This window comes from Bradysia coprophila, assembly GCF_014529535.1.
Source record: "Bradysia coprophila strain Holo2 chromosome X unlocalized genomic scaffold, BU_Bcop_v1 contig_58, whole genome shotgun sequence".
NCBI classification, from domain to species: Eukaryota; Metazoa; Arthropoda; class Insecta; order Diptera; family Sciaridae; genus Bradysia; species Bradysia coprophila.
Genome location: NW_023503351.1, coordinates 16,513 through 30,435, shown reverse-complemented (window position 1 = coordinate 30,435; position 13,923 = coordinate 16,513). Strand labels below are relative to the sequence as shown.

General features: G+C 33.4%; 1 protein-coding gene across 1 annotated transcript in view; it reads left to right on the top strand.

The window, feature by feature from the left end:
* The window catches only part of LOC119070229, a 55,628-nt gene extending 43,570 nt beyond the window's left edge, over positions 1–12,058 (top strand). The window contains exons 5-7 of the mRNA XM_037174497.1: positions 7,572–7,705; positions 9,983–10,208; positions 10,928–12,058. Of these exons, the coding sequence (XP_037030392.1) occupies positions 7,572–7,705; positions 9,983–10,208; positions 10,928–11,010 (443 nt within the window). The 3' untranslated portion in view covers positions 11,011–12,058. The remainder of the gene's footprint in view (positions 1–7,571; positions 7,706–9,982; positions 10,209–10,927) is intronic.
* The last annotated feature ends 1,865 nt before the right edge of the window (positions 12,059–13,923 follow it).

The following is a 13,923-nucleotide window of genomic DNA, read 5'->3' as shown; positions in this document are numbered from 1 at the left end:
TGCAGCTATACAATACATGAATACCTCTGAAAAGTTTCTACTAAAACAGACAACTAATATTGTATCCCACTCTAACCGTAAAACATTTTCAAACAGTTGCTATACCCTTTTTTGAATCGATTATTGAAACTTTTCCACTTCAGCAGTTAACAACACAACAACACAAGGAAAAGTGGGAAAGCATTTCTACTTCTTCTCTTCTTTATTTTTTATTCGATAAAATTTTAACAACATTTTCTACTAAAGTATACAAACCCATAATATCTGAAATGGTGTTATCTTTATTCGTCTGTATTTATATCCAACATACCCACGATATAAGGAATTGATATCACATATTAGAGCTTAATTTCGAAACATTTGACATGAGTGAAGTTATCTATCTTACCATAAGCGACCATTAACAGCACCATTAACATTTGACTTATCGCTATCGTAATTGACAATATTGGAAGAAAATTATGTGTTGTCCTCGAAGAATAAAAAAGAAATTATTTAGGACAAAATGTACTGGGAACATGACTGGGAGATATATACGTTGGCAGATAAGATTTATAAGAAAATTTATTGGTGTAACTTGAACAATGTGTTCCGTTACAGCACCTCAAACGGTTCGTATAGAGTCGGTATAATTGCTGGAAATGTATTGTGAATGTAGATTGGTGTGCCGCTGATCGAATCGACAGTTTTGCCGATATTTATATCATGAAATTTTGGGTTTTATTTACGAAAATAATTCAGTAATTAAGTTTGTTTCGTACGGTTTCTCGAGGAAAATAAAATACGTAGAGAAAATCGAGCTCCATCAGAGTTGTTTCACATGCTACGGGGACAAAAATGGGATAACTTTACCGACTTTTCGTCTCTTTGCATCCTATTTGTTTATCGAGGAAAGAAATTCCTACTCTAGCCGCTAATCTCAAATAGCGGTAAGATTTTTTGAATGCGTCGAAATACAGCATTCGTCGTTAGGCAAAGTCACAGTAAGAACCGGAATAGATCAATATATAGGTTACGTCAAATTAAAATCAAGCCAATGACAAATCAGGTTTTCGATTTTCACCTGATCTATACCTCGATCTACACGACGACTGATGATGTTGTCAAAGAACATGATTTTACGTTTCGGACCCTGTACGGCTCGCGTAACTGGAGAAATGTTTGTAAGAAAAGTGCAAGTTTTCGGTTTTTGATCACCTTTCACCAGCCAGACAAACTTCGAAGAATTTTTTTGAAAGTGGTTTTGACTTCTAGAGTCGAATACCTTTCTAGGCACATATAAAAAAGTCCACTGGAAAATTCGTCCGATTTCGGTAGACCGTTTTTAAAAAGAATCCCTCCAACCCTTTCAAGGGAAAATATTCTGCATGTAAATACATCATTTTCGTAGGGGCAAACTGATATGTAACGATGAGCTTACGCATGGGGCAAACTGCTGTATTATGGTCAACTTACGCATGGGGCAGGCAATACAATTTATTACTAAATCGCTTGACTGACTTTCCTATCTGTAAGCTTGGTATAAAACTGGCAAATTTCTCAGTTCACAGGTCAAAGCCAAAAAACTATGCGTTATATCCATTAATTATACGGTCAACCATCCATCTGTATTATATACATTCTCTTCTTGATATTTCACTGTATTTCACAATTTGGACTAGCATAAGTTCAAAAACTTTATTTTAATCACAGGTTTGCCGGAGCTAGTAATAAGATTAAACTTTCAAATACTCTGTCTGACTTAGTATTCAATAGTTTATCGGATTGAATTTGGAAATTGGAAAATGATTTCATTTAATTCAAATTTGTAAACCAAAATGTCTACTAATTGTACTGTCGTCGTGTTGATGAACACAGCGAAGAAAACTCATTTTCTCCACGAGAACGTATTCTTAAACGTAACAAATTGATTGCATCAAATCCACATTTAATGACAAAAGTTTCTTTCTTTCTTTCTTCTTTGATAAGACTCTCATTTAATACAATATATCAACAGTGTTTTCCTTCAAATGACTGTTAATAAATAAATTGATTGTTTTATACCTTTTAGTTTCAATAAACTGACAAGAAGAGTAATGGAATGTTGAAATTTCTCTAAAATCTAAACGATACCAACTCGTTTATATAGATATATCCAAATTTATGTGTAACTTAGGTATAAATTTCAGTTCAAAAGGATAAATAATTACAAATTCAACAACTTGAGTTTGGACCCTTTTAGTGAGTTCAAGTCACTTGACACATCTGTCATCATTATCTTATTCGTTACCGTACTCATTTAGCATCGAAAGAGAATGAAAATTCATTTTCCTCCCGGCTATGCTCGATGGATTTGAAGAAACAATAGACACAAAAAGAATGTGACTGTACAAATAAGTATATATTCATTCGTTCGAATGTGGGATGGGGGGGGGGTCTATTACCAAATAAGATGAGTATACAAATCATATTGTAAATTTTAGGCTTGTGTGTGTCATTTAACAATTATTGAAGAAACGACATTGATGGTGGTTTTGGTGTTGGAGAAATTATTGTCGTTCGAGAAATTTTAGTCATCTTGAAGACTTACTTTTGAGATACATTTCTTTGTGTGTGATAGGCGTACGTTTTGATACATTCGCATGGGGCAGACAATAAGTCAGAATACATTGGCTGCTGCTGCTAATTCAGTCGAAAAACAACTTTGTGATACTCGTAAGCTCATTCTTGTTTTTTGAGCAACCTGCTTCGGATACTGTTTTTGACAATTGCAGTTGTGTCGTTTGCCTTCGGCTCACTTGTCGAAAAGACGCTTACCGGAGTCTGTTGCTCAAAAAACTTGTAAGTTTGATTTTTGTCACAAAACTGTTAGGTCATGTAATGAATTACTTTCGCAGCATCCAACGTAATAAACTACTATTTTTTTGAGTATCTGTTTTGCACGATTGATTTTAGGCATTTTCGTATGTACTCACGAAATTGCCTAAAATAAATCGTCCAAAACAGATGCACAAATAACTATTTTCAACGGGCCGGTATGTCACGCGTGGTGACTATTTGAATCTTTTTCTATTGCATTTTCAACCCTAGCTTGCATCTCTTTCGCACGCGTCATGCGTGACATACTTTTCAAACGAACACATTTAAATCAAATGTAAACCGAAAAGTTCTAGGAACTATTACCGTTGGTTAGTATGAACAATTATTGTCAATTGAAAGGATACGACTTCAGAAGACAGTAGAAGTACCGCGTATTCGACCTGTTTCAATGTTGTATTGAAATTTTCAACTAACTATGTGTGATTTATGTGTAATTGATACTCTTTTATTGATTAACATTTCGCAAAAACAGGTCCACGCGCTCTTTTTTAACACACTCGTCTCTAATCGAATTGGGTTGACATAGGATACGTCAAAATCCATCAGTTTAGTTTTTCAATCGAACATGTGTCAATAAAGTTTGTGAATAAAATCAGTTGTATACAGTTCCATGTTGGTATACGATTGGTTTGGTTTAATTAATTTTTTTTGATGTAGATGTGTTAAAGTAAAGTCATTTAGTGAATTAGTACTTTTGAGAATTTTTAATACAGCTACGAATATGTAACGTATATGGTCTTTTGAGCATTGAGCATATATCGATATTGTAACGTCGTTGTTGCAAAAGAAACCATTGCTGATATGGACGATACAATAAAGACTGAAATATCTTTGCAAGAGAGAAACAATTATACCAAGATTTTAATCATTCACAAAAGGCGACAATATTTCTAATTTGTTAATTGTTAAAAAAATTGTTTACGTAGAGAGGAAATAAGACATTCCAGCAAGAGCAAAGTCTCGCAGCCAGAGCGCAGCGAGTGAATTTTTTCACCCGAATAATCATTAGACAAAACATGAACAAATAGAACATTGAATGACAAAAAAATGTAGCCCAGTGCAAAAATTGCTGCCCGCGCCGAAGGCCTGCATTTATTTACTTTTGTCCCGAGTCGTTCATACTATTTTTTTATACCAACATCGAAAGTTGATACTTACAGCAAAGTTTGTCAAATTTTGTAAACAAGGGACGAAAGTTATTACGTTCGCCCCTCAAAATGCGGGATGCATTTTTTACTTTTGCTCCTCACATGCGGGGCAAAAGTGTCAACTTTCGATGTTGGTATAAAAAAAATTCATTTTTTTCGGGGCATTCTGCGTGGAGAATGCTGAGTAAAAGCTGAGTGTGACGTTACGGTATAGCTTACATTTCAGTTCGAGTTTGTCGACCTAAATCTCTATATAATTCTGGTTTTATTGATACGGTATTGAAAAAAAGCCTTCTGCAGACAGTTCTTTTGAGCGAAGGTAACATGAATTGTAAAATGATATTCCGGTGAAAATTTGGTGTGGTAATAGTAGATTACATTCCTGTTTGGACAATTTTATTTTGATGGGAAGGTTATGTCAAGGCTGTACACTATTGGGGATGTAACACAGATACCCGGTTTATATATTTCACCTCATCGTATGATCCGTTTTTAGTCTTGCTTCTCGTCACTGAGCTGAGAAAATAATTATTTATTGATACAAATTAAAGACGACAGAGCTCTGAGGAGACGTTGACTTGACTGCCGTAATTTGCATAAGAATCTTAGTGTTTTAAATTTTTACTAAGTTTCTTATGCAAATTACGGCAGTTGATGATGGTCACTATTGGCCGAAACTTAAGTAGCTGCCGTGACAAAGCAGCTTATCAGTCGTTGTAGGAAAAATTAAAGATAACTAATAGGCAATGACATAAACATGTAGTAGACCGGAATTTCATACATTTAAAAGTGAAGCAAAAGCTCAGTGTAAAATTTATGGTACTTTTATGGTACTCGACTGATATCTAGGAATAAACTAAGATGTTTTTTTGAAGTGAATATTGATTAATGTATATTTGGGGTATATGAACCTAATTTAGGTGGTTCTACACATCTGATCTCGGCTTAATTACTGAAATAAGTTAATGTTACTTTGGCTTCAATTTAATAAAAAAAATGTTCTACAAAGGGCCAATCTATACTCTATTAAATCATTGCTAATAGGCCACACTGTCTAACTATTCATTTTTCTTGTTGAATCAAAGCGATAACAACAACAAAATAAATGACAAGACATTTCAAATTATTTTGTCAAAATTTCATGGAATTTTATCAGGCCTGACGTAGAATTTGATTATATAAATAATATTTTGCCTCGGAAATTGAAACATTTCGGTTACCTTTTTTTTCCTTTTTTCATTTTTAATGCTCTATTATGAAGGAAGGATATTTAGATGATCTGAAAAATGTGATTTAATTCTTTCTGACTGTAATGTACATAATAATTCAAAATGTTGGGTTGATAGCTCAACTTAAAAAAGAAGAAGCAAGACAGAAAGAAATCATTCGAACTCTAGACAGTATTTACCCGTTCTCATACTATCGTTCTAATTTGTTACGAATTGAATTTTCATTCGAAAGCCTTCAGATTAAATAAACGTTTCGAATGTCATCCGAAAAAGAGAGCAAACATCAACCAACCGTTTCCATGAATAAACGATATTCGTCTTTTCGAAATATATTTTATTTTGCGATATATTTTTTTTTGTATCCTTCGTATGTACCAATTTTACTCACACCCTTCTGGTATTATATACATTTTCGTATAATTCGCTGGCATCATGGGAAGGTATTATCACATTATTTGATCGTAAGCTCGAACACCGAAAAATCTTGGTGAAAAGCATTATCTGATGTCCTAGATCTTTGGTTTTATTTTATTTTTTGTGTGAGTGTGTTTGTTTGTTGTGTGTAGCTGGCCACAACTTGGCACAATACGAAAAAGTAATTTAACAAAAGATTTTTTTTTTATATTTATACACACATTTAACGTCGCTATGTATAATTTAATCCACTGAATAAAATACAGGACGCACATAACACATTTCTCTTCAACCATAATTCCTTAAGTAATACGAAACATAATTATTTTTAATACACCATGAGATAGGTAAAAAAAAAATAAATAAATTCCGAGGTGTATATAAAACGAAAGGAATGGAGAGAGAGAAAAAAATTATTTATATTTGAAGAAATCGCCCCCTAGAATAATTTTTTTATGTTTTCTGTTTCTTTATGTAGTGCGATATCTTGGCTACTACCCGAAATTTCTTATCTTCTTCCTTCGTATTTTTTTTCGGTGTGCAATTATAATAAATTGCTTTTTCGTGTTGTATTATGTTAAGGTTAATTTTTTGCGTGATATAAATTTAGGAAAATTAAAATGTAATGACCTGAAGAATGATTAATTTTGTAAATCAGGTAGGTGGTTATATAAAATAAAAACGTAGTTATGATTGTGGACGCAAAAATAATAATTATTGGACAGTTTTTTTTTCCTCTCTGCGTTCGTTCGTGCTCTTTAATTTTCGCTTTATTTATGTGAACATTTTGTTCCATTGAATTTATTATTTAAGGAAATTGATTGTGTAATAATGGGCTTCGTGATTAGCTAATTTATTGATAATAATTGTATGTCAGAAATTTTTATTTTATTTTGACTTATGACCATTCATTTGGAAGGTGATTTACTTTCACATTTCCTCGTTCCGTTAATTTTCATTGCCCTGTCATATGGTCTACTAAACATTGTTTAGCTAATTTGATTTGAACTAATTACGACGCAATGATGCGACCGTTGCCTGAGATTGGAAAGCTACGTTTTCTCTATTTATTCTGATGGGATTAACTGAAAGCAGATAGTGATAAGGGTACGATTATTGTTTGAACAGCGACAGTGACAAAAATTGGTGAACCAATCTGAACCAATTGTTCTGTTATATAATTTAGGGCACGGAAGTGGCAATCTGAATTCGCTGGAATAGATCCAGTAGATTTGATTGGATTAGAGTATTGGAAGATGTCCTCTTGAGACTCAGAAAACCAAATCCTTTGATCATTACTCCCTGGTCATATTTCTACTGTCAGGTGAGCTTACTGATTTTTAATAAGAGGTCATCACAGCACTTTCCATCTAATGAAGACAGATTCTTATGTTGGTTGCTAAATTAATGTACATGGCTTAGGTGACGCAAAAAAAGGTCTTTTGTGCAGTCCTTGCCGCGAATAGGTTTTTAGCGCCATGGGCACCTGTCCAAAGTGTCCATATGGAAACAACGGCACTGGACAATTCCTAGTGATAGGATCAGCAGTGGTTCGTAATCACACCAATGGATCCAGAAAAACTACTCTCAACGTGTCGCTGCCTTCTATATTCTTTGATCTGCAACTCAAGGAAGGAGGCTATCAAGTGGAAAAGTACTTGGAGAAAAGCACAAATTATGTAAAGCAAAAGATAAGGAATTTCGAGAACCTCCTCCCTCCCCTGTCATTTCCATGTATTTCCAAATTGCTGATGTTTTTGCTAGAACATCTGTAATTGCATCATTCAATTGAGAAAAATGCAACAAGAGCACAGGAAACAAGAAAATTGTAAATCGGAATATTGAACCCATTATACTAAACAATGCCTGAACTTAATGCGATTTGCTAATCTAATAATTGATTTTTCAATGTCTCTTACAGACTTACCTAAGGATGGTCCCGAGATTACAGGCGAAGAAATTCAATATCAAATTGGAGATGTTTTGAATCTAAATTGCACATCTGGCAAGGCCCATCCTGCACCACTAGTAGAGTGGTTAATAAACGATGATGCGGTATGTATTGATTTGCAATGTACTCATTTAGTAAAGTTGTTGAAATTCTAAAATGAATTCGCCCAATCAATTTCATTTATGATATATGTGGTGAGTCGACTCTGGTGCAATGTTCCTTTCATAGTATGATTGAAACTTTGTTAATTTCTATGTGAATTCCATAAAATCTATATAACTATTCATGAAAGGGAGGGTATATCAACGATTCGAACCAATTCATTCAAAGTACATTTTTGAACAAACAAGCCCAACAGTATAAAGCACATCAAATGTATCGTTCATACAAACATACAACGTAAGTAATACATAAAAGGAAGAAGTAAATGCAATGCTGCTTGTGAGCTTCGACCTAACGGAGGAATCGTATACAATCCAAAGAACGAAATAGAAAACATCTTCAGAATGTCAGTGATTCAATTAATTAATTGAAAAAATCACTTACTCTGATTATGATTTCGCAAAAAAAAAAATGTTTTCAGCGGTCTATTCTTCGAACATTATAAATGGACGCGATACGATCGTCATTCCACAACACAACTCTTTGATCGTATAATGCAATGTCATTGGCCATATAATTGATGATTGGTGGGCAGCACAAGAAATCATTTAGTTGTGATCTCTACCCATTTATCCGAACGATTCACGATTGAATTCGCTCCAATTTTCGATAATAATTTAGATTGTACAGTGAACGACATCTCAAATGTCTCATTGTCAAATTTTTCTGAGAATTTTATTGTGTCATTGCAAATTCACAATGACATTCTCTGAAAAAAATGACAGTGAGACATTTGAGATGTCGTTCACTGTATAGTGAACTCAAATCGGATTGTTTCAATTGTTTACATATTCATACGTGGACAAGTGGGCGGATTTTGATTTTGAAAATACCCATACCCATGACTACCATCCGCTTTAAATGCCCGCACTCGTCGTCTTCTTAACTTTATTATAATTTACACCAATCGTATAGAAGTTAGACGTCATATTTGTTTCGTTCGTTTTTCTTTCGTTTCATTTCATTTTTTCGCAAACAGATTTTTCATTCTCACCAAAAGTTGGGATACTCAAACCTTCAACCTACGTATACATTTTACAAATGTTGTTGGAAAAGTTTTCACCTTAACTTTGTATTTTCACAAGATTTTGAAATTAATTTTCGACGAAAAAAAAAATCACGGTAAGGTATGTTTACTGTTTACTGCAACACCCACACTGACTTAACAAATGTACCGCGCAGTAATTTAAAATTAAGAATTCTTCTGCTCGTAGCCATTGTATTCCGAATGAAAGAAAGAAGCGAACAGAATGAAAAAAATTGTTGAGCTAGAAATTTGTTATTTTATTAATTGTTCGAAGAGAAATGAAATGAAGCGAATGTTTTCAATTAAAAAACAAAATATCTTAAAGCTTAGTCATCGCATTAAAGGTCAAATTATTTATTCCATGGTTCTGTTCTCTGCTCTTTCGTGAAATGAAACAGAACTTACCAAATACCAAATGGATATAATGACTTTATAATTCTTCATGCAAAAGCAGCAACAAATATTTACGCGTACTCACACACACATTCTCATAATTATTAATATTTCATGTACCTAATGTCTTACTGAATTATGTATATGTTTGTAATGTTAATAAAACAACCCTCCCCCCCTCAAATATCAAATAAAATTATTTCCATTTCATTTAACCCATTTTTTATCTTCATCAATTCTCACGCGATGTTTTTTTATTATTTTATTAAAGCTCACATTATATTGGGGAAGGTAAAAACAAAAAAAAATTTAACCGGTTTTAATTTAACCAAATTCACCATATTTCTAATTAGCATCCGGGGCCATCCAGGGTCATTTAATCAAACCCCTTTTTATGTGCTACGAGCTCAAATCGCGCGCTATAAACACCTCCCCGGAAAGATTAACGACATCATTATTGTAGAATGTTCAATGTTCCAAAATGTTTCATTGAAAATTATGGCGACAGAGTTATGTGCGCTCTATTTTCCAGATTCATTATAATAATTTTATTTTTAGTTTTCCCTTTTTTTTCGCCGAAATTGATTACGTTATAAAAATCCATTAGCGTTCCATTGCTATTCCGGGATGCTTTTGGATTTCATAAACGCGGAAAAAAGTAATATTCTTCGTTGGAATTTATTCATTATCTTGAGTGTGGTATATGAAAAAAAAAATTGGCATCAAGAGTTATGAGCGCATACACATTCCCGGCGATATATAAATTTTAATTTTTCCATTTATCTCTTTCAATGTTTAGGTGACAGAGGACTTGTTAGTCCATTATCCGGTGATAACTCATCAGCATGGCTTGTTGACGAAAATACTTGGCCTCCAATTGGTAGTAGACGGACGTCATTTTAAAAATGGTGAAATGCGCATTAAATGCGTTGCAAGCGTATCGCCGGTGCTATGGCAAAACGGAAAGGAAAGTATAGTTCAGAGGCGACCGCAAACTTTGGAAAACAGACAGGCTGAATTATTGGGTAAGTCGGGAGTTCTTTTCAAAACGTTTACGGAACATATACACATTATTCCAGAGACAACTTTCTTTCATGTCAACAACCCTCTTTCAAAGCAGACGGTTTACGGGTTTATTCACAGAGTACGCTTCATAGATTTTCAAATTCATTTTCCACACATTTTCAACTTTTCGCGCCTTGTGTCAAAATCCGAAAATTCGTATTTTATCTGTGTTTACAAGGTTGAATCAATACTCAGACACTTCTTTCTCTTCGGAGGAAACGGCGGAATATAGATCTGATTTGACATTGTCTTGACTCGGTATCACTTCAATTAATCTTCTACCAGCGTGTCTCTTGTTGAGTGCACAGTGCAAATGTTATGGTATGAAGGCATCACTAATTGTGGAAATTTTATTAACCCTGCCAGTGCTGCATTTGTCACTCGATAACTAAGTTTTTTTTTTCTTCTTCTCTCTGTCTTCCTGTTTTTTCTATTCAAAACAGCGGAAAAAGTATCTGAATGATGAATAAAGTGAATTCCCATTCAGATAACCATTTCATTTACTTTTGAATTTTTGATTTCATTTTTTTTCACTTAAAACTTTATACCGTCTACAAAGCCATTCTAGAACGTGCAGCACTACCCATTCTCTCTCGCTCCCTCCTTCTCTCATAACGCAAAGCTTAACTTTGAAAACTTTTTTTTTGTGTTCAAATCCTTTTCTCTATCTTTATTTCAGTGAGAAGTTCATCATGCAGACTTTTCAGCAATAGTTTGATTACATCATTAATCATCATTAATGTTATAGTCATTTTTATGTGAAAGGAATATTTATCATAAAACAAAAACTTATTTTGTAGTGTGACTGTAAGTATGTAAATATTTATTATTTTTATTTACTCGTAGCATAAATATTTATAAGGAAAAAGTTAGTTTTAAGATTTTAAATAAACGTATAACAAAAAGAAGAAGAAGAAATACAACAATCATTTTTATTCGAAGTTATAAATGTAGGAAAAGGTAAAACTGTATGATGGTTGGTTTATATTCTTTTCGTTTTTTTATTTTTATTTCGAAAAGTTTTCATATTTTCTTTTTGTTTTTTTCTACTTCTTTCTTTAAACTTTTTTCTTGTCTAGAACTTCTTCAATAAATCACTGGTCATGCAGCTAATCTCTAAGTGAGTGAATGTACGTTTTTATTTTACGTTCGTTGATAATTTTGTAGTTCTAAAAGTTAAGTACATAAATGACAGCTGCATAGGTGCTAAATTAGGGACACATTTTATCGACGACGATGATGATGATGTAGTTGGGGGCGAAGAAAATTGGATTCGGGTAAAAGAATTTTTTCTGGGTAACAAATTGGGAAAATGTAAATTAAATACGATACGAAGTTTACGGTTGGCATGACTTTATTGGTCTCGAAATCTTAACACACAGTTCAAGAAAGCTTTGAATGTCAAGTGTTGTAGGGGTGTGGGTATATGCATTCAATACTGAATATTATTTGTTTTATTATTTGGTCTCAGAAGTTACCTTTAGGTATTCACAGTCAGTAGAACATTACATCAAATCAAAATGCTTAAGTAACTTGACGGCCGGTTGCCTTCTCGGATTCTAAAATTTTGAACTAAGAGGTTGGTATCAAAAAACTGAGTTCCAGTACCTAACAACGTATCTGACAGTATTTTTCAACTTGACAACCATGAATTAGTAGAATTTTGTGGAGACAGCTCATTGGAATGGGCTGGTGTCAAGTTATAAACTGAGAAGTGGTCATCCTGTTTCCACATTGAAAATGTTCCTCTGTTTTCACAAATTCCGAACTTTTTGAATTTTTTCCATTTCTCCATCAATTTTGTTAAATTTTCTCCATTTCGAAAAAAACTAAGGAAATTATAACAAAATTATATCACACATCTTTTCGACTGGAAAAAAAAATTAAAAATGGATTTTAGACTCATTTGAACACATTTTTTTCGAACAAGTACTGAAATGTCCGATGTCCAGCTTGTGATGCGCTAAACATAACATGTGCCCCCTTTCCCAATCAACAAATTTTCCTGTCGATAAAATGTGTTTTCTATAGCAGCACTAAGTGATACATTCTCTTGCTGCAAAAAAGCAGCAGCAACGTATTGTATAACATATAATCTCTTTGTATGGATTTTTGTTGTTTTTTTTATATTTTTAGCTACATTGTATTCAAACAGTTATTAATAATAATTAAAAAAGGAAAAAAAAACTATAAAACTAAGTTGAATGAAATGAAAAATTGAAATGTGAATGTTACTAAATTATTGCTGCATAATAATCTATTAATAATAGTAGTTCGAAATAATACTGTAGATAATGTCTGTAGACTTGTCTATAAATGGAACATTTTATAGACATAACTTAATGGAAATTTGAGATAATATTTGTTTTTCCATTTCAATACCGAAAAATTAATCGTAAATCTTTTGAGCGCAGAGGTTAATTTTTATCTATAATTACACAGAAAAATCAAACACACCTTTTCCCCCTTCTCCTCCCGCCGCCCTCTCCACTCCGAAATGATTGCTAACTTCACAAATATAACACTCATAGCACATTAATTTTAATTTAATTTTTAAATCATGATTGATTGGTCACAACCCAATTTAATTTAATCAACAATTTTACCATTTCGCTAAGTTTCTGTTCAGTCCAGAATTTATTTATGCAAAAATGTTGGATAAATGACAAGGGCAAAAACATTTCAAGTTTGAAATGCTTTTCGGAATTTTTAATGTTATTACACGGAGAGAATTTTAAGAACCGACAATTACAATCCAATTCATGGTAAAGCAGCAAATGAGATGTCGACGTTACTATTCCATACAGATACGTTCGTGTCGTAGTGTTGATTCCCATTTCTTCTATATCAACAGTGTTGATTCAACACAAACAGGCGCATCCGATGGAACATTATGAAATTTGAATTTGTTTTAAAGTTTGCGCCTTTTTGTCATGAGATAGACGATGTGATAAATTGCCCGTCGAATGAGTAGCAAAAATTGCTCTGGAATTGTCGATTGTTATAATTCTCTAACAGTAATGCCATTTTCCAATTATGGATCTATGTTCATATCGTTTAACAAAACAAAAAAAAAATCTCTAAAATTATGATTGCTGTTTAGAGCATGAGTGGAGGAATGCTAATTTTCGAGAACGATATGCAATGCAATTAATTGCTCTGTTTCCAAAGCCGTTGATAAAATAAATAAATAAATAAATTTCAAGAAAGTTTTGCTTACTCAAAAACTAAAACTGCCTTTTAACGCACTCAAGTGCGTTAATTGCTATTTTTCTAAAGTATGCTTAAAGGGTTTTTTTAGCGAATCGAATTCGCTAAAAAAATCTTTTAGCATAAGTTAGGAACAACCAGGCCCGGACTGGCTATACTGGGCGATCGGGCGATGCCCGATGCACCTTTTGATTTTTGGCGCTACTCAGACCAATAAAGTTTATTTAGGCGCCTCTGAGCCTTTTTCAGACAATTCGCCCGATACGTCTTTTGGTGGTCCGGCCCTGGGAACAACACTTTTCTTAAAGACCGTGGGAAGTAAGCGACAAAGTCTAGATATTTCAACACTATTTAGGAAAAGTTACTCCTGCTGATATTATCTGCATTCGCTATTATCCTCGGATTGGCGGCAGTATGTATCAAGTAATTTTTTTTACATTGCAGTAAAAACGGTCCTTCATTGTC